This window comes from Rhinolophus sinicus, chromosome X (assembly GCF_036562045.2).
Source record: "Rhinolophus sinicus isolate RSC01 chromosome X, ASM3656204v1, whole genome shotgun sequence".
Lineage (NCBI taxonomy): Eukaryota > Metazoa > Chordata > Mammalia > Chiroptera > Rhinolophidae > Rhinolophus > Rhinolophus sinicus.
In genome coordinates this window covers 52,889,572-52,915,843 of record NC_133768.1, presented here as the reverse complement: position 1 = coordinate 52,915,843, position 26,272 = coordinate 52,889,572, and the positions used below count along the sequence as shown (strand labels likewise).

Sequence of the window (26,272 nt, the reverse complement as noted above, 5' to 3'; positions counted from 1 at the left end):
CAGCAGGAAATCTGGGAGCATATCCAAAGTTTGCCTTAGAATATTAAGCTTGCAATAGTGCTGTTGATGTAACAGGGGGAAGGGAAGAGGAAACATTACAAGTTAACCAAAGGAAAAATAAAAGAAAAACCACAGTGTGCAGAACATTTGGCAGTTTGAGTAAACGTATAGTCCTGTTGTAAGAACAGCATGTTATACCTACATTATAACTATACTACTTCCATATGAGTCTGTCAGCATTTCCTTTGTAAACCTGTGATTCTGGTTTTCAATAGCCACCTTGTTCTAAGGAAAAAAATATGTTTTTACCATTGTGGGAATATATTCTGGTGTTCTGTCAATTGGTTGTAAATTATGTTAATGTAAGAAGAGATTGAGTGATACTATCAACTTTTTGCACGCTATTAAGCTATACAGCTTTGCTGATTTGGGAAAACATAGAGAAAATGCCAACATAATCAATAGAGTCACCTTTTGTCTGATCATTATTAAAATCATACTTTTATGGATCATTTTATAATATCAGAACCTATTCTTTGAAATTAAACCAGAAGCAGACCAGATAAAGCATAATCAAGAGTCAAGCTTGAAGGCAGTAGTTTTAGTTAAGTATTCAAAGGTAGTTCCCTATATTGGTTTGAGAATTTTTACTTTTAATGTTTTTGATTGATAAATTTTGCATCTTGTTGATTGTAGACATCTAATACATGGGGGTCCATATTAAAACAGTTCTCAAAGAAAAAGGAAAAAAAAAGATGCAACCTAAAAGCACAGGAAGAATGTATTATTATAAAAGCAATCTAGAAATTCTTTTATCATTAGGTTACTTGCAAAACTAACAAAGGAATTCAATAACGCACTCATTGGATAAATGAACATCCTCTAAGAAAGCATAAAATAACTTTCTTATTTCTGACAAATTGGGTTATTATAAAAATAAAGAAAAACAATATCTCAAGAACACAATACATTCAAATGACACTGCTCAATAACAATTTCTGAACCCTTTTTGTTTCTCTCAACAGGAACTCCAGTCTCCAAGTCTGAAAATATCCACTTGTGCCCCAAGCACTCTGCATATAACCCAAAATACTGAACAGGTAAAAGAATTTATAGATCACATTCGATTTTCTTTTTACATAAACCTTGATCACATGTTTAAACAACCTTTAGGCCCTCCACGTTCTCAAAATGTCAGGAACGTAAAACTAAAAATGGGGTTCTCACACATGAGCATCAACTGAGCCCATTAAAGGAATGTGAAACAAGTGCTGACAGAAGTTCTGTGAACTGATATTTCAGTTTCATTGTCTACTCAATCTGATTGCTTTTAGTTTGAGTGCAGTTTATTTTTAGCCAATGATCTCCTTGTGATTATGTATATTTTAAGGGTCCTTGATTTGAGCACAAATAAAGTACCTAGATCTTGGATTGACTGAGGACCTCACTGTGTGAGTGGTAGTACTCTAAGTTTACATTTGGAGAGAGACTAACTTACAGGGTCAGACCTAGCCCTTCTCAAGTGTGTTATTTAAAAGACATGCAAGAGTCTGGTTCCCTTAGCATTTATGACCTAATAATCCCACTTTTAAGATTATTCTTGAGTCTAGGCAGTATATCTTTAAGAAGTACTATGATGATAATGAAATACCATGTTAACAAATATGTGTTTAATGAGCTAGTCACCCTATAGTAAAAAGCAAATTCTAGGAAAATAAAACATCTTAAGTTTGTTCCTACATAAGAGGGGAGTATAAGGGATTTGGAGGATAAGAGGGAGAAAGATGCTGTTCTAAGAAAACAGGCCTGCCCTGTTTTGATGAGGTGCCAGGGTGTGCGTGTGCACTTGGGCAGTATAGGGATAAATGGACAAAAACTGGTCTTTAGACCTTGGGTACAGTAAGTAAAAGATGATATTATGCAGAACAAATAAGATTATCAAAGAAAAGTTTGACTACCACCTCCCAATTTGGCCTAACCTAGAGCAGACTAGCATGTGTCACATATATGAGAAAACAGGACAGTGGGATAAGGGCTACAACTGAGTTAATATTGGGGCCCTATGGGAACACCAAGGATTATAATATTACCTTGGAAAAGTAAGTCCACTTGAATCACAGAGCTGTTCACTATACTCAAATCCAGTCAGAAAATTGCCTTAACTGCTGTTTTTCATGATAAAGGGCTTTAAAATCGGGTTTACTATATGTTTTATTTATTATAATTAAAAAATACGTTTATTGTAGAAAATTGTGGAACTATAAAAGAATATAAAGAAAAAAAATTAAAATCACTAATTAACCCATCCCTTACCCAGAGATTCTACTCTCAACATTTTGTTATTTTCTTTCATTCATTCAAATAAAAACTTGTGATCATTCCATATATGCACTTTCATATCTTCATTTCTCACTTAACCTTATATAATATTGTGAACTTTTTTCATGTAAATTTGTATTACTCAAGATCATTATTTTAATGGCTACTCATTTCAGCTTATGGATAAGTAGTTAATTTTTCCCCTCTCCATAGGAAAGTGCTCCTCTTACTGTACCTTATCAGCATTATTATTTTAAAAATGTCTCCAGTTAAAATAGGGTATTCTTTTTTTAAATTAAATGTATTAAGGTGACAATGGTTAGTAAAATTATATAGGTTTCAAGTGTACAATTCTATAATACATCATCTATATATCACATTGTGTGCTCACCAGCCAGAGTCAGTTCTCCTTCCATCACCATATATTTGATCCCCTTTACCCTCATCTCCCACCCCCCTTACCCTCTGGGAATCACTAAACTATTGTCTCTGTCTATGAGTTTTTGTTTCTTTATTTGTTTGTCTTGTTCCTTTGTTGTATATCCCACATATCAGTGAAGTCACATGATTCTCGACTTTTTCTGTCTGACTTATTTCGCTTAGCATAATAATCTCAAGATCAAAAAATATATATGGTATTCTCTTGTTATGTTTATTTGTTTCCTCGTTTGGTTGAATACTTTGTTGTTTATTAACCATTTGCTTTTCTTCTTTTATAAATGTTTATCTTGTTTGCTTATTTTTCTATTAGTGTGAAGACATTTTTTTCTCACTGAGATATAAAAACTCTCACTGTATTAATACTATCTACTCTTTCCATCAAAAGTTTACAAATGATTTTGTTCTAGTGTTTTGTCTCACTTTAATATTGTTTATGGCCCTCCTACACCCAACATTGAAGATTTAAGTGTTTAAGTACACACACACACACACACACACACACACACACACACACACACACTTTTCTCTTTGCATTTCCTTCCATTTTTTTTAAATATAGGATATCCTTTTCAAACAGAAGCTCTAGTTAATAGACATTAAGCTATATTTTCTTCTAATAATGTGGGGGTATTTACAATGAAAGAAGTATTTCAAAATTATCATCGAATATAATTTAGAATGCGTGATAAATTTACCATGAAATGAGTACAATAGAAATACCTAGTACAGTGATGAACACATAAATATGCTTTCATATGTGTTTTTTAAATTGAAATTTAAAAATGACTTTAAAAATTTTACTCTGAAAATTGCTCCCTATTATTATTGATGCCTCCAAGGTCACTAAATAACTATAATTATATGCAACTTTTATCTGTTCTTCACAGGAACTCCATTCTCCAACAATGAAAATCACTACATATCCACAGACCACTATTAGGAGATACATAGTACAAAATCCTGACCAGGTAAACTTACATGCAAACTTGTGTCCCAACCTGTAATTCCTTAGAAGCTGATAACTTAAACAAGAAGGGTGAGTCAGTTACGATATCCATAAAATCAGATTGTTGGACTTTCTTCTGGTTATAAAGTTAATTTCTAATCATGTTTAATTCTAGACAACCATGTGCCTGTACATTCTGACTCAGAGATGCAACAGTTACAAACAGTGGAATTCCTTGGGTTATAAAGTCTTTCTCCTTCTGTAGCCCCACCCCTGTGCTACAAAGGATTTTTGTGCACTTTGAACCAAAGAAAAAAGGGACAAAGTTCTTTCATAGGCTTCGCATAAAAACTATCTGTTGTTATATCAAGGATTGGAGTCTTTAGTCTATTTAGATTTTCCAGGAAGATATGGGTTAGGAAGATGAAAATGAAAAGCCAAATTTCAAATGTGTCTCAATGTGTTTGTTACCTATAGTATATCAACTTCTGTGCCTATAAATGAGCTCTTTTGAAAATTACATAACTATATTTTCTACTAAAAAGTATATATAACCTTATAGTCTACAAACTAGGATATTATTGTCTGTTTAATTTTGAGGATAAAATTAAGAAAGCTGTTTTTCACACAGTAATAAATCTTCCTGAAAACATGTATACACACACACATACTTGCACACACACACACACACACACACACACACACACACACACAGCCCTTCTTTAGCTACAACAGGAGGTTCTTTGCTTCAGCTGTGGAAAGCAAAAGGTTAAATTAGGGTAACACACTTGGTACTATCTATTCTAGGTGGGTGGGGAGAATGTACTATTCTTCTGTTTGTATCTATGTCCCCTCTTCTTTCTTTCTTTATTTAAAAATTATTTTCTCATGTTTCTTTAGCTAGGGAGGCTGTTAGTTGTGCATGTCTATATGTGTGTGAACCTGTGACCATGTGATCTCTGTTTTGGAGGTGATTGATTTGGACATTTGTTTGAGTTTTCATATATCTATGTAAATGTCAAAAGAGAATGTGGTTGTAGTAAAGCAGCTGCTTGTTCCTTCTTTTGAACAATCAAATGTTTAAGCAACAAATCTGAAAAGTGTATAGGGAAGGGAACCATGAGAGTGTGTCTCTTTCTTGGCCAATCACTTTACCCTTCCCCCCTTCTTTCTCCCTCTTTCTCCTTTTCTTTCACACACAAACTGGAGAATATGCATATTTGGATGCATATTTCACGTGATACCCCTGGCTTTCAAATAATTAATTCTAGATAGTGCTTTTTGTAATAATATGAGAATTACTGTGTTTGCCTAGGATATATCCACAGAGAGATTTAAAATATCAAATCATTTGAATTCCAAACCACTTTGCCAATGATTCTTATGTGACTTTGGATGCTTATTCTTTAGTTCATGGGGAAAGGGAAGATTTAATATTTATTGGATATATACTCCATGTTAGGCAATTTACATGTTTTATCCCATTTAATCCTAAAAAGGTGAGAAAACAGAAGCACAGAGTTCAGTCATTTATTCAATGAATATTTATCAATTGCCTACTATGTATAAAAAATTACCCCAAGAACTGGGGAGAGAGCAGTGAACAAAACAAGGTCCCACTCTTCTGGAAATTTGCGTTTTAACTGGCCCCAAACCATTCAGTTACAAAGAGGCAGAGTTGGAACTGAAATTAAACAATGCAGAGCTGGGAAAGAAACATTTGCAAATTAAGGACAATTGGTCATGTAGGTGATTATGATCCAGAGGCTCACCTACCATATATACTACCACCTTACCTCACCCACTCTCCCCAGCCACGGTGTAATTAAAAAGGCAGAGATATTAGAAGTACGTTTGCAAGTATGTAACACATTTGTAATACTGTACCTCCCTCTGTAAAGGCTTATTGTTATTACGGCTGTGTTCAAATACAAAGAAGCAAATAGTTTCTCAGGGAGAAGACCCAGTAGACCCTTAAAGAAAAATTATCATTTTTAAAGCTTTTAACTCTTTCCATTATAGAGGAATAAAACAAATTTCAACCCCCATGCTTTGTAAACAAAAATAATCTAACTGGTTTTCTAGAGCAGCTTGAAAATCCTGTCTAGATACAGACCCCCCCCCCCTTTTTAATCTAAGTATACACCTTTTTTTTTGCTCATTTAAATTTCCCCAGGAGATGATTCTGGCTTAATTACAATATTTATAATAAGCTAAGCCTCCTAAGTGGCAACTTTATCCTCTTTCACCTCCCAGTTTGTCTAATCATTACTTCTCCTCCCTGTAATTAAACTGATCTCAATCCACTTTTCTCGTTTTGATTTCCTTCAACCTCTATTTAGCCTTTTTATTTTTGGTTGTTTCTGATCTTCCTTCTTCATTTATTGTTATTTTAGTCAAAGGATTTACGCAGTCTGGTACATAACTTGACCCAGAAATGAAGGAAATAATTTTGTTCCATCAAGTAGATAGAGTCCATTTGATATTAATCAGTTCCATTTATTTTCCAGTTGGGGAGTTCCTACTGTAGGGAGAGCACTGTGTACAACCTTCAAATAGGAGGAGGAGAAAAAGGAAATAAGACATGGTTCCCAAACCAAAGAAGCTTACAATTCCTCTCAAGAAGGGAAAGAAATATATTCACAAATAGCTGTGTAAAATACATGGTGGGGTATATGATAGATGCCATGAGAGAAATGCAGATGAAACCTTATTGAAGTTTAGAGATTGGAAATAACACATTTGTTTGGGAGGAATCAGAGAAGGGTTTGTTGTGGCATTCAAGATATTATTACAATTAACATCGTTATTAGTGTCATTTTTCTAATGAGGAAACTAAAGCTTAAATAAGTATGACTTGCTCAGACTTTCTGACTCCAAATCTACATTATTTGTCTTTTCTGACAGTTATTCTGGGAGTAGTTTTGACAAGATCTGATAACTTATATTGGATATGGAGTTAAAAGACGAAGAATAAATATGATCCTAAGCTTTTTTAGTTTGAAATACTGGGAGTATGGTAGACAAATTAAAAGTATTAAAAAGTGAGGGGTAGAAGAAGCTGGTTTGGGAAAGGGGGAGATTTGATATTTGATCCAGTAGCATTTCAGGTGCATAGAAGGAAAGATGCCCAATTAGGCAGTTTAAAATGACTCAAAGAAAGGTCACACTTGAGATAGAAACATGGGAGGTATTTCTCTTAAAGTTATCATTGTAGCTGGGGGAATGAGTGAGATCACTGAGGGGAGAGGGCTGAGGTTAACACCTTGAGAAAGTCCTACTTTAAGGGAACAGAAGAGAGGAGCCACAGGCAGAGGAGTTGTCAGAGAGGGATATGAACACAGAGTGACTGAAGTAAATAGAGAAAGGGGGTGGTCAACTGTCTCAAATGACCAAAAAAGCCAAGGAAGATGAGGTCTGAGAATAGAGTTGGACCATTACGAAAGCAGTGGTATTTGAGAAAGTATTTTTGGTATACCTGTGGAGGCAAAATCCAGATATTAAAAGTTAATGGGTAAATAAATCAAGAAGAAATGGAGGATTAAGTGAGGATTACTCTTCCCAAAAGGATACCTAATATTGATCAAAGGAAGGAGAGATAGGATATTACCTCAAGGAAAAAACAAAATCTTGGAGCTCTGCGAGATTTGTAGACAGACGGAAAGAACCAGCAATAAGAATGACTAAACATGCAACAGAGAATGCGGACAAATGGGATAAGATTCTGGAAGAGACATGAGGGGATAGGATTCCAGGTACAGACAGAGAAGCAACATGGGAGTGGGGGAAGAGGAGTATGTCATTCTCTGTAATGAGATGGAAGGAGAAAAAAACTAAAGAGAGATTTCTGAGGTGGGGAGGAAAATGAAGGAATCTCACTGGATAGATTATCTGGGTTTTCTCAATAAGTGGAAGGAGAATGTGGGAGCATAAGCATAGGGGATTGAGGAAAATGAAAAGATTTGTAACCACAATTGTAAAGAATTTAATGAATACAAGTATGATTATGAAGGTTGGCAGGGCCTCCTAAATTTGGATGACTTGAATTTGTACTGAGCCAAATCCGCAATCTTGTTTTTTCTTCAGCAAGATTTCATGGCCTGGGAACAGCAAAGTAGACGTTGGGGTTTATGTACTTTGTTAGATGTGAGAACTACTGCCAGAGGTTCTAAAAGTAACAATTATAATTATAAGATCAGCCATCTTTGAAAACACCTGTTAATTTTTAGGGTGGCTCTGGCACCAATTCAAATGTACAGATAGAAAAAATTAAGCTGCCAAAATAGTAAAACTGTCCAGCAGCTCATTTGTGAGAAATGTAAAACTTCTGATTAAATTTATTTCGCTGAATTGTTTTACACAGACTGATTTATTTATAGTAGTATTTGGTTTTACCTTTTTATAGATTTTGGGAAAATAACAGTCCCCTAAATTTGGAAGTTTATTTTTTTCAATAAGTTATTTAAAATAATAAGCCCAACACATTTTAGGAAGAATCAACACTGTCAACACCTAAGCCATTTTTCTTCTTAAAAAATAATGGTTCAGCATTTATAGTGAACTTTAGTTCACAGAGAAATTTTCATGCTTTTGCTAAATTTATTTTTCCCTTCTCAGAACATGCTTATATCCTTAAGGTAAAGGTTCATCTCATCCCTTCTCACCCAATTACCTGTTCATTCACTATACGGTATTCAAGAGGGATAAAATCCCTGCCTTCAGTAAGCCTACTTTTGTATATGTTTTAACTTGATATCCTAGAAAAAGTCTAACACTATTCTCCTAAGTTATTTTAAATGCAGTATGGGGTTTAAATATTATTTTACTACATTATTAAAAGACAATGTCATTTGTATATTAAAATTATAGGTTAAAGGTACTTTAAAATATGTTAGTTTGCTTGATATAAAGTACTATCCCTATGATAAGGAAATTGATCCACAGAGAATGTAAATGACTTGCCTAAGTTTCCACAGCAAGTACTTAGATGACAGAGGCAGAACTGAATACAGGTTTTATGACTCCTGATTTTTTTCTATTACACCTGTCACCACTAATTTTAGTCATATAATACAATGAATTTATAGTAGTCCAAATTCAATCCACTTTGTAATTCTGAAGCAGTTATACCTTCACTCACTTTCTCACTGGTTCTTGAAATGTCTCTTCTCTTGATTTTATGACATTTTTCTTATTCTCATACCTCTTAAGTTTTGTCTAGTTCTGTCTTTGATCTTCACTTGCCTTTTCAGCAATTGCATGGGTTTAACTAGAACTTCTAAGTGTATGATTCTGAAATCTAGAACTATAGCCATGAGATCCCCATTTAGTTCCATACATGTGTTTTCAATGGTGTGCTGGACATCTATGCCTGAATGCCCACCTGCACATTTTTTGTAAAAGAGCCTCTTTGATAGTTCTTTGCAATAACTTGACAAATATTTAAGGGGTTACTATGCACTATGTACTTCGGTAAGTGTTACAAGGAATAAAAACATGAACCAGACCTGGATTCTTACCAGGAGCACATAAAATTCAATTATGTCTCAACATTTTTCTGTTTTTGTTTTTGGCACAATTGGCCATACAGTAGATTCCTCAGGTTCAAGATCTCAGAGTCATCTTTGAAAAGTACTATCCTTCATGATTTACGATAATCTCCTGACTGTCTCTTCACCTGTACTCTTTCCATTCTCCAATTACTCTTCCTGAAGTAGACTTGTCTTTACCTCACACCCTGTTTAGAAGCATTCAAAGGTTTCTCACTGCTTGCAGAACCAAGCTCCATCTGCCAAGTATGACCCCTACATACAACTTACACTTTTCCAACCTTGGTATCTTGACTTAATTTGTTTCCTTCACTTGGAATACCATTGTCTTCCATCTCCTCATATCCAAAGCCCATCTTAACCTCTCAAATGCCATCTGAGCCAAGTAACCTAACTGAGCACTGCCAAATGATACTCAATTTTTCTCTTCAAATTCCATCCCATAAGTTATTTCTCTGTACCATACACTTGCCACTTTCTGCTTTGTATTATATATCTATATATCTATATCTATGTGTCTATATCTATATTTGTGTTCATATGTCATCTAGACCAGTGATTAACAAAACTTTTCTGTAAAGGGCCATATAATAAATATTTTAGACTTTAGTGGCTACATAGGGCCTCAGTCTTCTTTCCTTTTACTTACAGTCCTTTAAAATTTAAATACCATTCTTAGCTTGAAAACATCACAAAATAGGCTTCTGACTATAGTTCAATGAACCCTGATCAATATTCAATGCCCCTGGTAATAATTTAAGTTTGATTCATGCTTTATAACATTTAGCAGAGTATATTATGTGCATAGTAAGCTCTTAAACTTGTGTTACATGATTGCAAATAACTACTAAAGGGGATTTTTTTACAACATCAACAAAAAAAATAGCTTTTATGTTAATCTATCTAAATATATCCATCTTTAGATTTAGTAATTAATCAGCTAGTCAAATTTAATCAGTTATGTTTTTGTTTTTTTTACCAAAACATCCCAGGGACATTTAGTTAAAGCACCCTTTATTCAAACGTGAATACAAGAAGTATACAGCTTTAGGTTCAAGAATGTCTTGTCTTTTCAAAAACCAGTGTTTTAGTCTAGTTGTTCTAAGATATTTTACAACAACAGACTATAAAAATGCTAGCATATTTTGTTGATTTTGAAATGGTCGTAAACATAGTAACTGGTAACAGCCTTAACCAATCCCCTTCTAAACTGTTCCCCTGTATTACAAAAATAGACGAATGCAATATTTGGTTTGTAACAAAACAATCCCAACACCCCATATGAAAACCAAAAGAAGGGAAAGGAATATAGTACACATTATATTTAATTTAGATTCCCTGTCTGATTCTTATTAGCTCCTCCCTGGTTTCTTTCAGATCTCGGACATGTCACCAGCCTTTATTTCATTGGCTGACATCTTCTAAGAACTTGCATAATACTACATCAGTTTAGTTGATTATATGGAGATACAGTGGCTCTTAAAACCCCTGCTTTGTTCTCAGTGTTCAAAACACGTGTTGTACTGGGAGCTTTAGGTTTGATTATAATCACAAGTAAGAACTGTACACTTCAAAGGTACCCATATTGAGTTCCATGAAAAAAAATCTTTAATATAGTTCTACCTAGTTTACTGCTCAATGGTGCTGAATTATGTTTATTTTGCATTTCTCCGATAATAATTTTGCATAGAAATAAACCTACCAGTGAACACAATTAAAGTGGGGTTGACCTCATGCCTGTCTAACTCAGGGGAAACTTATTATATTAATATCTTGCCTTAGCAACAGAAAAAAATTATCTTTCCCACCTCCTTCTAATTTCTCCCCAAATACTGTGCCAGGCCTAGTTAAATGTAGTAAGAGAAATCCAGATTGTTCTGTTTGGGAAAATAGGCTATCTTTAATACTATTTCCTTACATCTCTCAGAACTTATTGGGATGTCATTATATTCTTCTCCTAAAATCTGCCACTACCTCCGAGTGTATTAGAGACTGGTTATTTGTTAAAGTTAAGCCTCTCCTGAAAATGTACCTTTCAAAGCAAAACATAGTCTTTGCTGTCTTTGTAGGAACCACTGTCTCCATTCGTAAGAGGAGGCCATTTCTTCCCAGGAAACAATGTTATTTATGAAAAAACAATAAGAAAAGTAGAGAAGCTTAATACGGATCAGGTACGTACAATTTATTTTAGGGCTTATTTTGTAAGTGTATACTTTTGAAGTATGAATATTTTAGTAGAGTTAAAGTGGCATTCAATTGTCAGGTGCTAGGCAAGACCACTATGAGTCATAATAATACCTTATTATATTTGCAGCTCTTGATATCATCCTTAACACTTCTATATCCATTTCCTCGTGTGAAGTATTATTGTCCCTGTTTTACTGAAAGGAAAACTGAAGTAAAGATATGTCAATTCACATAGAAAATTAATGGTAGAATCTGAACTTGATGTAAATATCACAATGCTTTGTATGTTTCTTTTAAACTGGTCTCTCGAAAATCATAATTTAAAACATCATAACTTTATCTTAATTCATTTAACATGAAATGAAATTTTAAGTGCATATTTATGAACAGACATGTAAAATACTGTATACTGTAAAAGATCTAGACAACTAAAGCTTCAAATCACATTTTTAAAATTTCATTAAGCTTAACTGTTGCAAGCAGAGTACAAAACTGTAGCAGGGTGATAATTCCATGGCACCTAGAGCCTCCAGTCCTTCAAAGCAGAGTTGTTATTGTAACCAGCAGAGATTTTTACATGATGTGCTCAGTGGATACAAGCATGTCCAGCACAGACAAAGCCTGTGATTTATCTCTTGGATATTCTTGAATTGGACAGTGCATTAGTTTCTTAGGGTTGCTGTAACAAAGTACCACAATCTGGGTGCTTAAAGCAACAGTAATGTATTCTCTCACAGTCCTGGAGGTTAGAAGTACAAAATCACAATGTTGACAGGGCCATCCTCCCTCAGAAGCCTCTAGGGAAGAAACTCTTCCATACCTATCTCCCAGTTTCTGGTGACCTAGGGTGTTCCTTCACTTATAGATATATAACTTTAAGGTTCCATCTTTACATGGCATCTTCCCTGAGTGTCTTCACATTGTTTACCCTCTATTCATGTCTGTCTCTGTGTCCAAATTTCACCTTTTTCATGAGGACACCAGTCATGTTGAATTAGGACCCACCCTAATTACCTCATTTTAACTTGATTAAACCTCTGTAAAGACCTTGTTTCCTAATAAGGTCACATTCTGAGGTACGGGGGGGGGGGGGGGTTAAGACTTTAACATATCTTTGGGGGTGGGGGGCAGGAGGCACAATTCAACCCCAAACTGACAGTTAAATAATATGGAGTGAATTTTGATCAAAAAATCATTTTTTCGTATACAAATGAAGGATTAAAATATACTAATTTTTAAAAATTTTATTGGCATGAAAACACATCTTATCTTTATGAGTATTTATGAGCAGTTGCCAGATTTATAGGAACTAATACATTATTACTTATATGTTGCTCAATAAAAATAGAGTAAACTCTCAGAATCATAAACATCCAAATCTTTAAGATTCTGGACTGCTTGAAAAGTTGAATATAGTCTGAAGAGTACACATGTCTTCCAGAGGAACAGCAAACTATTTCTGGACATTATGATACCAAACAGAAAAAATTCATCAAATATGTCAGTTCTTCCTCAAGAACTTTCCTCAAGGGCACTTTCCTCAAGCTATCAAATGATAACATTTTTTCTTTATCCAACTCAGCTGCCAAAATAAGTTTGACACATTTTAAATAGTAAGAAATGTTTGAGGCACATCATTTCATGCCACCATTTCCATTTCATGCCACTTCCAACTTCTTGTTTCAAAGAGAATAAACAGCTTTTCTAAACCTTGGTCCCTAGAGGAAACGATTGAATATCCTTTACATTATAATTGCTTTGCATCTGGAAAACTTAAAGAAGAACTGCTTTAAGAGAACACTGCTGCTACTTATTATTAACATGAATATTTACATTTTACATCCATTTTTCTTCTGAATGACTTAAATGATTTGGGCGTTTTAGATTTGCCATGAGGGACTGCCCAAGGTAAATGGTGCCATGCATATAGAACAAACTGCAACTGCTGTGACCTAGTTGAGTTTCCTCCATGATACTAGTGATGCAGTAGGATGAGCTGGGTAAAGTCAGAGTCTGAACAAATCTGTTTAATGTCACATTAAACTAATTCAAATAGGACTAGCTCTTAGGATATGGGACTAGCTCTTAGGAGATGGGACCTATCCAAAAAAGAGGTCTTTGTTGTGGAAGGGTGGTAAAGTGGTGCCAGTTGCAAGATATTATCCAATTCATATCAATTGTACTGTGTGTGTTTTTTCTCTATCAAAGAAGACAAAATATATGATAAATCAGAAATGTTTGATCTCTTGTATATTAAAAATTCAGCTTGTGGTATGCTTTAAAAGTATGAGTAAGATATGACTGTCTTGCTTTGGAACAATAATTTTAGCAGTCAGGTGTGAGAATTGAAAACTTAAAACCTGTTAAGACTTCAGTGGTACTAATGAGTGGTTCAGAGGCCAAATAGGCTCAGGGAAACGACAAGACCTCAGATGTAGAGACTATTAGCATTCTATTCAAGAATCAACTGATACATTAATAAAGGAACATGATTGAGAAATGGGTTTTGTTTTCTTTACTGTGTCACGCTGATTATTTTTCAAAATGTTAACTAACTTGTTAGAACACTATTTTTTCAGGAGTAATTCTATTTCAGTAATATACAAGCTCCCCAGTTTTCTTAAACTGTCACCTGTCACTCTGACTTTATCCTAATCAGTGTATGAGGTATTTTTTAACATAAAAAAACCCCACAGATATTACATTTACCCCCAAAATTTGTGTAAGAGTTCCTGATAGTACACAGTCAGACTTATAAACTCTAGACATCTTTAGTCCTGGCATATTTGTAAAGTAAGTCATGTTTGGAAAGAGCCTAGAAAAAAATGATTCTATGAACTGATTCTATGATCTTTATTATCTATATGTCCAAGGCAGCTTCTGTTTGTGAAATGTATTTCTTTATATATTTTTTCTTTCAAAATATTTTTGTATACATGAAAAGATAATTTCCACATGTCATTAAAAATTTCAAAGCATAAAAAGTATAAAAAAGTATAAAAGGAGAATAAAATATATACAGTGAAAAAAATAGCCTCTTGTCCCTCAGTTCCTCTTCCCAGAGTCAATCACTCTTAAAAGTTTTTTGCTCTATGCATTTAAAAGCTGTCATATATATTTGTAAATATACATGTATGTACATTTTTAAAAATGTTACACAAAAGGGAGCATACTATATTCATTCTTAGGCATCTTGCTTTTTTCATTTAATACAGTTGGAAAATTTTTCCATATAAAAAATTTTAAATTTGAACTGCTTTATTTTATTAATATAGGTCAGCTTTTCAGTCAAAAGAAAATAGAGAATTGAATTTATACTTTCAAAGTTAATTGTAGCATTATGATTCAAAAATAGATTTTTTTTTTCCTTGAAAGTTGGTTTTTAGATGCTTGTTATCAAAGTAGAACAATAACAAAATAATACAGGAAATTCAAGTATACCTGAAAATTTCAAAACTAAAACAACCGGCTATCTTTCCTTATTCTGTTTTATTCAGAACAAAAGCCATGACAAATAAACAAGCAGATAGCAAAGATTTAGTTTAAATTAAATTCCAGGATATTTTGAGGACAGTACAAATTCAGACAATGTTCTGAAAGAACTTTGAGATAGAAATCATGAGTTCCAGTCCCAATTTTGCCACCATTTTGTTGTCATCATAAGTGAACTATCTTCTCTGACTCTCAGGAATTTTTTTCCACCTGCAAAATTAGTGAGATGGATGATGAATAAGATGATGATGATGATGATGATGATGATGATGATGATGATGATGAAATAATAGGATAATAATACTACATATTTACTAGCCACCTACTTAGTACTATGTACTTTATAAACATTACTCCTCACAGCAACCCAATGAGACACATACTATTTCCACTTTTACAAATGAGGAAACTGAGGCTCATAAAGGTTGCATATACAATTTCCCAAGATCACAAAGTAAGTGGTAAAATCAGAGTTAGAATCCATATGCTATGAATCTGAAGTTTTAGTCACTGTTTTTGAATATTTTTCTTACTTCATGCTCAACTTTCATAAGCATAAGAACTTTGCCTGCCCACACTGTGATTCTAACATGCTTCCTGACATTGAAAATCAGTACATTATATTATTTTCTATTTTTAAATCCATCGACATCTTCAGTACTATAGTGTTATTATGTAATTAGGTCCTAAAGTATCTGTTGAATAATCAAAGATTAATTAATGTTAATATTCATTATAGTTTTAGTGTTAACTATAACTGCAATATTAATTTAATCAGAACATGCAATTCCCTGGCCAATTTAAGTAATTATTTGGATGGTCACAGCCATGTGATCCAATAAAAATAGAATTCAATAAAATTTCCTCCAATGGAATAACTTGAAAAAATAACATATTACTTATTAAAACTACAAATCTTAGGGCTTGAATCATCTTCTGAATGAACACAATAAATTTAAAAAAAAAAACTGTTTCAGTTGCGTCTTTCTTGGTTAGTAATTTTTATTCTCAGTGCCTGATTTTGGCATATGTATGTGTTTTAGGAATGCTATCCTCTGGTTCAGTGCCATCATCACATTATCCAACAGCCCCAGATCATCCACTCTCCACACTGTCAACAATCCCATTCTAGCCAGCAAATTCAAACCATCACAGGAAGTGATACAATATCTACAAGCACTGGAAATGAACTGTGCCATGATGAATCAAGCCATATACATGAACAGGTAAGATCAATCAGTTGATGTCTTATAAAACTGAAATAACACTCTTAAACCCTTCTCACTTCACCGTACAGGTACCCATATTAAATTTTCATCAAAATTGTGAAGAATTATATCACTGCTATTTGTGTTTTGTTATGGCATTTTTAAAACTAAACTTTCCATTTCCTCTCAGAAGACAAAATAATTCAGATCTATTAATACATTAAATCTATGAGGGAAGCTATGGATTGATTAATGAATACCTAATTTCTAGCTGATCCTCAGTTCTAAAAAGCTTCCAATGGTTCTGTAACATTAAATATTTTCATGAGGTATGGCATTTAAATGAACAGTAGATTGCAAATGATATAATCGAAGATGATTATAATGGTCACATTTCACAAGCTGGTCATTACTTCCTATATGTCTTTTTTTAAAATATAGTGTATTAACTCAAGTCAGAATACGCATACATTTTACTGTATCTTACATCAACAAAATAGAAACTAAAACTTAGTTGCTAAGGAGAAATCTCTTGGGATACAAGTTTCAGTGACTAGTTTATGTTCTGAAGACTTTGGAATCTTGTAAACATCTGTTATAGAAGTGTTAAAGGAAATAAGATTTTCTTGTATCTTGGTAAAACTAACAATAATAACTGGAAGAATGAGAAATCATCATCATCTGTATTTTTTTCAGATCTTTTCTCCAGTAAGGAATAAGTTTCTCAAATTGATTCTTTCATAGGCAACTCTTACTACAAGACAAAAGGAATAGAATAAGAAAAAACAAAGGAATCTGTCCATATAAGATTTGCTTGTTTTATATTAAGTATACATGAGATGATACTTCTAAGGCTGACAATTTGAAATATGCACTTTGGCCATATTAGTCAAAAAGAACTACAAATGATTTAAAAATCCACATTTTTCCAATCTAAAAGGCCTAAAATTATCTTTTCTCTGAATATCATGTATGGAAATGTTGGCCTTTAGAATTACTCTAAGACATGGTCCAGATAATATTGAATTTCTTACATTAAATGGATTAATAATAATCATTAAAAAGCCATTTTATTAGGTTAAATCATTTGAAATTGTCCTTTTTATGGGTCAAAGTTGGTCAAAGAGCAACAATTTCATATGGTTCAATCTGATAGTTTGCTTCAGTTTCCTCATCGTAAAATAGACATTTATCATCCATGTCTTACAGGTTATTCTAAGAAAAATTATATCTTTATGTTAAGCACTTACCATAGTTGAGTGTCAATGGTAAGTACTTAACAAATGGTAATTATTAGTTTTTAGTAGTAATTATTATTTATAAACAATAAATCTTCATACGAGGTACTATGAAAAATATAAAAGTAGGTAAAACATTGTCATATTTCTTATAGGTATTTGCTATCTAATAGGAGAAAGTGGCAAACACATAAAGCATAATACAAAGCAAAGTGTTGTCTGTCATAAAAAAGGAACAAACAATGTACTTTGGGAACAGTAGAGAAGAAATTAATTTCAGCTGAGAGATCAAGGAAAGCTTTGTTGAAGAGGCAGGGATTGAACTGGGCTTTAAAGTATAAGCAGAATTTCCATATGTGGTATTGTGATGTGGCATGGAGATGTCATCCTAAGAAGAGAGAATCACATAAAAAAAAGTCATAGATTTGGAAAAAAGTACATTTTGGGTTTCAGGAATAGGTTTTCAGTTAGTGGTTTGGTTTATATGGAAAGGAAGACATAGGATGAGGAGTAATGGATTGTGGGGTTAAAATGATATTTTAAGGCCAGATCATGAGGTCTGAATATTAAGTTTAAAATTTTGAACTTTATTTGATAGGCAATGGAGAGTAGGTGAAGGTTCTTGAGTAGGAAAATACTGACAGGTGTACTTTAGGAGAGGTTAATCCTAGCAGCTTTGTACAAGATAGATTATCATATTGATGAATTTTTTTCTCACAATGATCAGATGAAGAAGGTGTTATTGTTGACCTTATTGTTCAGATAAAGAAACTGAAGTTTAGAAAGGTTAAGTTACTTGCAAAAGCTCGCACAGCTAGCACGTGGTTGAGCCAGCATTCATACATATGTAACCTGACTCCAGAGCTTTCAGAGGGATTTCAAGCTCTCTCTTGAAGTTGAGTCAGTAATGTGCAGAGTCCTTGATCGATAATGTAGACACAAATAGAGCACTGGATTAAGAGTCTGCCAGTGGGGGAAGTATTGGTGATATAAAAGAAAGTGGGCTAGCTTCAAGGTTGGAAGACCTGGGTCCAAGATCCAGCTCTGTCCCTTTTGAGCTGTGTGTTCTTAATAAATACTAAATTTCTCAGAAACATGCTCATCCTTGAAATTTAGTTAATAATGTCTATCTCAGAGGGTTGATGTAAAGACTAAACGAAAATATATGTTGAAGGTGCTTCAGGCAGAAAAAAGTTGAGAACCATATAATTTCACTGATATATGGGATATAAAACTGAAAGCAACAAAGGAACAAAATAAACAAAGAAACAAAAACTCATACACATATGAGTAGACAATAGTTTCGTAGTTACCAGAGGGTAAGGGGGGAGGGGAGTGGTAGATGAGGGTAAACAGGGTCAAATATGTGGTGATGGAAGAACTGACTCTCGATGGTGAACACACAATGTGATAAATATAGATGATGTATTATATAAACATACACTTGAAGCCTATGTAACTTTACTAACCATTGTCATCCCAATGAACTTTAATTTTTTAAAAAAGTGCTTCATGTTATAAAGTTACAACATGAAAAAATGCAATGGAGGATTTGCAGAGAGAAGATTATTAGAAGCTATTTCAGTAGTCTAAGTGTAAAACTTAAACTAAAATAATGACAGTAGGAAGGGAGCGAGGAACAATTATTAGAGAAGGGAATAATATCACAGTATTAAGAATCTTGTGCACTGGCAATTGTAATGCTATGATATCCTTTCACTAACTCAGTACAACTAATAATATATTTGACCAGACTAGGTATTGTTTGTTTAGAAAATGACCAGAGTTAGGTAACTGATATAGTACTTTTTATTTTATTATTCATAATTCAGTTTGAGATTCTGATTTAGCTTTGTTAAAGTCTGGAGGCTTTTTGTATTGGTAATTTTTTCTGGTTGTTCAATATTTTGTGAAAATAAAGTTGAAGTGCTGCTGAAAATAGAATAGTGCCCTGGGAAGCTTAGCGCTAGTAATTCTACTTACATGGATTACATGGCATTTGATCCATTCCTGGTCAGAGTGAAGATGGGTAACTTGGTTATGTAGATCTCATGGACCAATAGGGCAGGGAATGAATTCTCTCACCTAGCCCCTTTGGTGTTTATATGTCTCTTCTACGTGGTGGAAGAGTCTTTTTAAAGAGTAATAGAGCAGATGTAAGTTAGGCTCTTTTAATAAAGATTGGTCCATTTTTAGTTTGTGTTTAGAGTTAAATTGTAATTGGAGGTAACATAATAAGGTGGAAAGAACATAGACTTTCAGTTCAATTATCTGGGTTCATAAAACCTGATTCTGCTCAGCTGCATGATTTTAGGTGATTGACTTAACTGGACTGAACCTCAGTTTCCCCATCTATAAAGGGAGAATCATACTTAATGTGCAGCATATCTACAATAGGATTAAATGAGACAAAATATGTAAACTACCTAGCTTAGTCCCAAGCACATAGTAGATGCTCAAATGAATGTTCAGTTCTCTACCTAAATCCTCCCCCAACTCCAAGCCCCAAATCTTTCAAAGCATCAAAATAATAAATTGGTTCCCATTGTAATGACGTTTTTAAATGAAACTAAAGTGCTTTCCACAAAGCAAAAATTATTCAAATATTTTTGAAAATCAGATATCCAAAAACCGGGTTTCAGAATATTTTTTATAAAACTTATTTATGTATGTTTTCCGTGATCCTCCCTAGAAACATCATCATTTGGTTTCAAATTCAAAACATCACCAATCACATTTCCTTCCTGGGGACATTAAGAATAAAGTGCTGTGATCAGTTCCCTGCCATTAGCAAGGAACAGATAAATTCACATATGTTAGTGACAGGGAAAAGCTCAGCTGAACTCATTTTGCAAGTTGCCATACAGGTGGTGTTTATAAGAAAGACTCAAATAATTATGTACAGTGTATGTGCAACTCTTTTCCACTTGGCTTGAGGCTTCCAAGAAATCTTTTGGAGTCATGGGAAGACATAAAAAGAACAGTCCTGCTCACTTGGATAGTGCTATCGCTAAAGGAAAATATTCCAAATTGCAATATCTTTTTTCTGTCATTTGAAAATTCAATTGTTGTCAACATCAAGACAGCATAGATCTTAGGGTCAGGTATTTTTATTGGCAAGTATCCAGGAAGCTTGCAACAGTGTTTATTTAACGTAAGTCCCTCACTAATGATGGAATCTCTAGGCTGGTTAGCTCAATAAACTCAGCAATTCTGCCTATATTCCCTTACTTATTAACATGTGGCTCAAGTCCCTCTCCATATTTATTGCCTTTGTCAGCCCCATTATTGAAAATGATTGTCTTTTGTGCAAACCTCTATCCCCTGCTATTCCTTTCAAAAATTTGATCCGTATCTGTTTGGGGCCCATCTTTTCCTATCTCTTGCTCTGTTGCCCCTTTGAACTCTTGTTTTGTGGAAAACAGGAATTTTTATTTGCTCTTTAAAAAAAGTTTTTATTTTTTTAATTAAAGCAATGCATATATATATATATATATATATATATATATATATATATATATATATATAGCTTAAAACGTCAAATAGTACTAAAAGGTATATAACAAACAGTAATTTCCAACCCTCTTCACTCACAACTGATCTCCAGAGTCAATCATTTTCAACTCTTAGCTTGTTCTTCAGGTGTTTACCTCCATGTAGCTAAATAGTAAGCATATATTTATGCTGCTGTTTCTTGATTTATTGATGTTATGTATTATCTCTTGATAATTCTGGTACATAGGATTTAGTTCTATAAAACCGCATTTTTGGCTAAATCAGTATTCAGTATTTATATTATTATTGCTATGAAAATATTATTTACTGCTGAATCAATTTGTATACTGTTTTGCTTTTTATTATTGGCACAACTATTTTTGCTGGTGTTAATATTTCCCTAATTTTTTCATTTGTTTTGTTTTCTATGTATCTATTGCTAATTCTTTTTTCAATACAATTTTATACAGTCAAGTGTTCTGGGTTTTGTTGCTCAATCACCTACTCTCTTTAAAACCCTGCAATCCACATACAATGCCCCTCTTGGCGTGTGTTATCACTACGTACTGACCTTCTACTCACTCACCATCCTTTCACAGTTCCATTGGCAGGACTGCAATCTTCTCTCCATTTCCCACTGACCCTTGTCCTGAAATTATTTATGAGAATTTCACCACTCATATCAGTGGTCTTTCCCACACTCTGTCCTCATGGTCCTTCATCACCCTCAATTTCTTCATTTCTACTACATCTTCAGTCCTCATAGACTTTGGTACCAATCTTTGAAATATCCTATCATTATTCCAACAGCTAATTGGCCATGTGCCTTAAGTCTAAGAAAATATTATTTGTACAGTTTAACATTTTACCCCCAAAATATGATACCTCCAGCAACTTTATAAAGTAGGTACTAAATTACCTACATTTTACAGTTGAGGTAACTGAGGTTCAGAGTGGTTAAGAGATATACTTAACCTGCAACTAGAAAGTGGGAGCTCCACTTTTGTCTCCAATTTCCGTTCTTTCTTCACTGTAGCACTTTGGCGCCTAGGTTTACTCACACAGAAAATTAAATTAGGCCTTTATTTCAAGTACATAACTGTTGTTAGGAGTGAAGTCTTCATTTTAGAATTGTGATTGTCGTAGAGTACATTTCAATTCAGTGACAGCATTTATTGAAAATCAAATATATGGTGATGGAAAGAGAACTGACTCTGGGTGGTGAACACACAATGTGATATATAGATGATGTATTACAGGATTGTACACTTGTAACTAACCATTGTTACCTCAATAAATTTAATTAAAAATAAAAAATTACACACTGAAAAAAAGAAAGAGAATCTTCCATGTACCAAGTAATGTATAATGCAACATTTCTTCATGAAAATGTCTATGGAGATTAAAATAGCAGTGAGGATTTTCAGAACCTAAAATTCTGACACTTTTTCTCTTGCTCAGATTTATTCATGTGGTACAAAATAGAAAGACACCAATTTTTTTTTATTTTTACCCTATTAGCCAAATGATATACCTAAAATGCATTTAATTTCACAGGGATTAATGTTTATTGGATTAACTATGGTTTCAAACAGTCTGACAGCTATTAAATGTCTGAAATCAAAACAAATGAAGCAGTAACCTTATTTATTTACAAATGTTACTATATTCTTATAAACTTTGCAGGATACTAATCTATATTTGTAACCTTTTATTAATAGTGATGTTTTCGTTGCCATGTAGCACAAAGTTACTACCCACTGAGGTCTAAGCAAAGCAGACTTTGTTAACATGTTCATGACCTTTTAGAGGGCTAGGCATTTATGTATAATCCCTTTTATATAACAGGGCATTTTAAGCACTTTTTAATCTGCTAAGCAACTCTTCTAAATAGGTGAAAAATACACACACATAAGCCAGTTACCTAGTGGGAATAAATTCTACTCTTAGAATTTTGTAGGCCACAAATAAGAAACAAAACCCCAAACTGGAACCAGGACAAGAACTTCCAAGGCAGTAGTGAGGTGAAGCCCACGATTTCCCTTTGCAAGGTACCCTGTTTCCCCAAAAATAAGACCTAGCCGGGCAATCAGCTCTAATGCGTCTTTTGGAGCAAAAATTAATATAAGACCCAGTATTATATTATATTATATTATATTATATTATATTATATTACATTACATTACATTACATTATATTAAAGACCCAGTCTTATACTGTAGTAAAACCAGGTCTTATATTAATTTTGGCTCCAAAAGACACATTAGAGGTGATTGTCTGGCTAGGTCTTATTTTCAGGGATACAGGGTACTTCCTTTCTACAGATTTTCTGAAAAAAATATGATCACTAATTTGCCTCTGGTTTCACACCTAAGCATTGGTACCTTGCCTTGGGTTTGCGGCAGTAGTCTAATTAGAGGATTTTTTTTCATTATTTACCTGTAGTCAGAGACAAGGAGTTGGACTGCTTGGCAATTATTATAGTCAAACAGAGATCTGATTAAAGGAACTTGATTGATGCATCCTAAAGAATCTTTAATAATTCTTTGGAGAAATATCACATTTTGTGTATCTGGGAACAACCATTCCTCAGCACAGTTTGTACTCCTGCCCTGTTTGTATATAAAAAGCTAAAGCTATTATCCAAGATTGACATTCGAGATAGCTCTCATTCATCAAGCAAAAAGAGTAGATATGGGGTACGGGTATATCTCAAGTATCCTATCAACTCAATAATTTCACAGGATGAAAATCTCCATCCATTAAAGCTACTGGTCTTCTACCATTATTTGGACCCAAAACCCATGTTTCCTTGGGAGGTTCCCTATCTTGGCTTTTTTAAGGCAACAAGAACATGGCTTTAAGCCAAATCTAAAAGATGTTCAAACACACCTGCAAACAGTTACAATAAAACTAAGAAGCTCTAAGGACCTCTGATTTAGTAAATAGAAAATATTGCTAACTGGCACATCACAGTTTATGGTTAGGATATTTCATCTTATTATTGAGTATAGTCCTGTCAAAGACCTAACAGTAGATGAGAATCTGACTTCTGTCTGTCCTCGCCCCTCCAAATTTTGAACCCTACTGGGTTTAGGTTTTTACTGAGTGTTACTCAAATGTTATTATAAATTGTACACTATGCAAAACTGAGAAAGAATATATACACAAAGGAGTAAAATTTTGCTTCCTGCTTTTCTACCTCTTTTGCCAAAAGAATCCATTCTTCATTTCTAATGCTCTTACATTTTCTCTAGCTGATTAAAATTTATTACCTGAACTTCAGGCATATTTTACATAGTTTCACATTAAGAAAATCAAATTTTTTATTGTTTCAAGTCCTAGCCTAACTAACCTCCCAAATCATGCAGTTAGGAGCAATGTAATTCCAAAGTAACCGAGAAAACAAACAGAAGAGGTCATCTCAGGAGGCAATATTGTATAGTGGTTACAAGACAGCGTTACTTTGTTTAATCTTTATGTAAAGTTCATAGTACAACGCCAGGCACATAGTAAGGGATAACTAAATATTAGTTATTATTATAATTTCTCAAAATAAAATCCTATCAACTCAATATGATTGATAGCTTTTAACACCTCTTTCTAGCTATGAACACAGACACAGTGCTAATGTAAATCACTCCTTGTCCTGAACTGTGTGATTCTTCATTTGGGTACCTAAATCCACCACATAGAAATCATATGAGCAAAACTTTTAGTAATGGCACTAAAGATGCATGTGGGTAAAGACTTATGTACTTAAAAGATCTACTAGCGTGCAGTGCAATGACAGGAAAATAGCTGTAAGAAATATTTTAAGACAATTTGAAACTGAAATTACTCTGTCAAATGAATGAAACTGGAAAGAAAAAAACATGATTTTCATGGTATTATGAGGGGATTATAATTAGTTAAGAGAAAAATATGCAAAATACTAATCATATCAAATTAGTTGTTTGGAGATTCTAAGGGGATCTCAGTTTTGAGTATCCTTGGCTAAAGAAACGCCCTCTTCTACTTGGGAAAGTTATGGTTTTAGAAGGGAGGGAGGGAGGGAGGAAGGGAGGGAGGGAGGGAGGGAGGGAGAGAGAGAGAGAGGGAGAGAGAGAGAGAGAGAGAGAGAGAGAGAGAGAGGAGGCAGGAAGGGGTTATCTACCTGGCTAGCTACAGCAATGAAATAACCTGAAGATCAATGGAATGACATTGACATGACAGCTAGGTCTCCCTCTTATCCAGTTAATCTTGATTTTTTAAATATTTGAAACCATGATTTTAGGCTATTCCCAGTTTGGTGAATATATAGGTGGCCCAGAAGGGAGAAACGCATGAATGAAATATGAAATCAAAAGTATTCAGGATTAGTCTGAATAAAGATTTGCCTAATTTTGCCCTCATTTCCTGAGAGGGCTCTGTCACTGAGGAGCTGACTGCCAACATCCAGAAATCTAGGTAGAGCTCAAATGTTAGTCTCCAACTCTAAAGGAGTTCAGTTTAGTTGCTGTAATTAGACTTACCTGAACTTAGGGAAGTAAGAATAAGGGATCACCATGATATTTTTGAGGTAGTACTGCCTATGCTCTATTTGGCTTTTTAAATCATTCTTGGTTAGCTGCTTTAAGAAACAAACCAGTAAAAAAAACAAAAAAACAAAAACAAAACAACTATTTCCAGAATCAGCTGGCATTTTTGGTCACTTCTAACCAGGTAGATGACTTCTTTCAATTCAACAAGTACTTATTGAGCAATGATAAGGCATTCAATCAATACTGTGCTAGATACTATCGGATATACCAAAAAGTATGATCCATTCTTTACTTTTTTTGTATTTTTTAAAAAGATTTTTATGAAAATATAGCTAACATACAATATTATATTCGTTTCAGGTATACATCATAGTTATTCGACAGTACCCATCTAGCATTATACAGAGTTATTCACACATTATTGATTATACCCCCATGCTAAAGAAGTAATCACCATAAGTTCAGCAACCATCTGACACTGTACCACGTTATCACAATATTATTGATCTTCCCCCCTTTTAAAAATTTTCAGTTAGAGTTGACATTCAATATTATTTTATATTAGTTTCAAGTGTACAGCACAGTGGTTAGACATTTATATAATTTAAGAAGTGATCCCCCTGACTAATACCACCTGGCACTATACGTAGTTATTACCATATTATTGATTATGCTCCCTGTGCTTTACTTTACCTTCCCATGACTATTTTGTAACTACCAATTTGTATTCTTTACTCTTAAGTTTGTTTATTTCTTTTAGGTAGGGAGAGAGTGCTGAGAGAACAAGATTTACATATGTAAAATAATATAAAAACAATTCAAGACAATTGAGCACAAAGAGCCAAATTGAATTAGCTTGTTGGCTAGTGTAGTT

The 26,272-nt window shown here is 33.8% G+C and overlaps 1 protein-coding gene across 2 annotated transcripts in view; it reads left to right on the top strand.

Moving 5' to 3' along the window:
• POF1B (POF1B actin binding protein) overlaps nt 1–26,272 on the top strand; it is an 83,887-nt gene that overhangs the window by 14,781 nt on the left and 42,834 nt on the right. For both annotated transcript variants that reach the window (XM_019717430.2, XM_019717429.2), the window contains exons 3-6: nt 1,026–1,100; nt 3,648–3,728; nt 11,325–11,426; nt 15,978–16,160. In XM_019717430.2, coding sequence (XP_019572989.2) covers nt 1,026–1,100; nt 3,648–3,728; nt 11,325–11,426; nt 15,978–16,160 — 441 coding nt within the window. The remainder of the gene's footprint in view (nt 1–1,025; nt 1,101–3,647; nt 3,729–11,324; nt 11,427–15,977; nt 16,161–26,272) is intronic.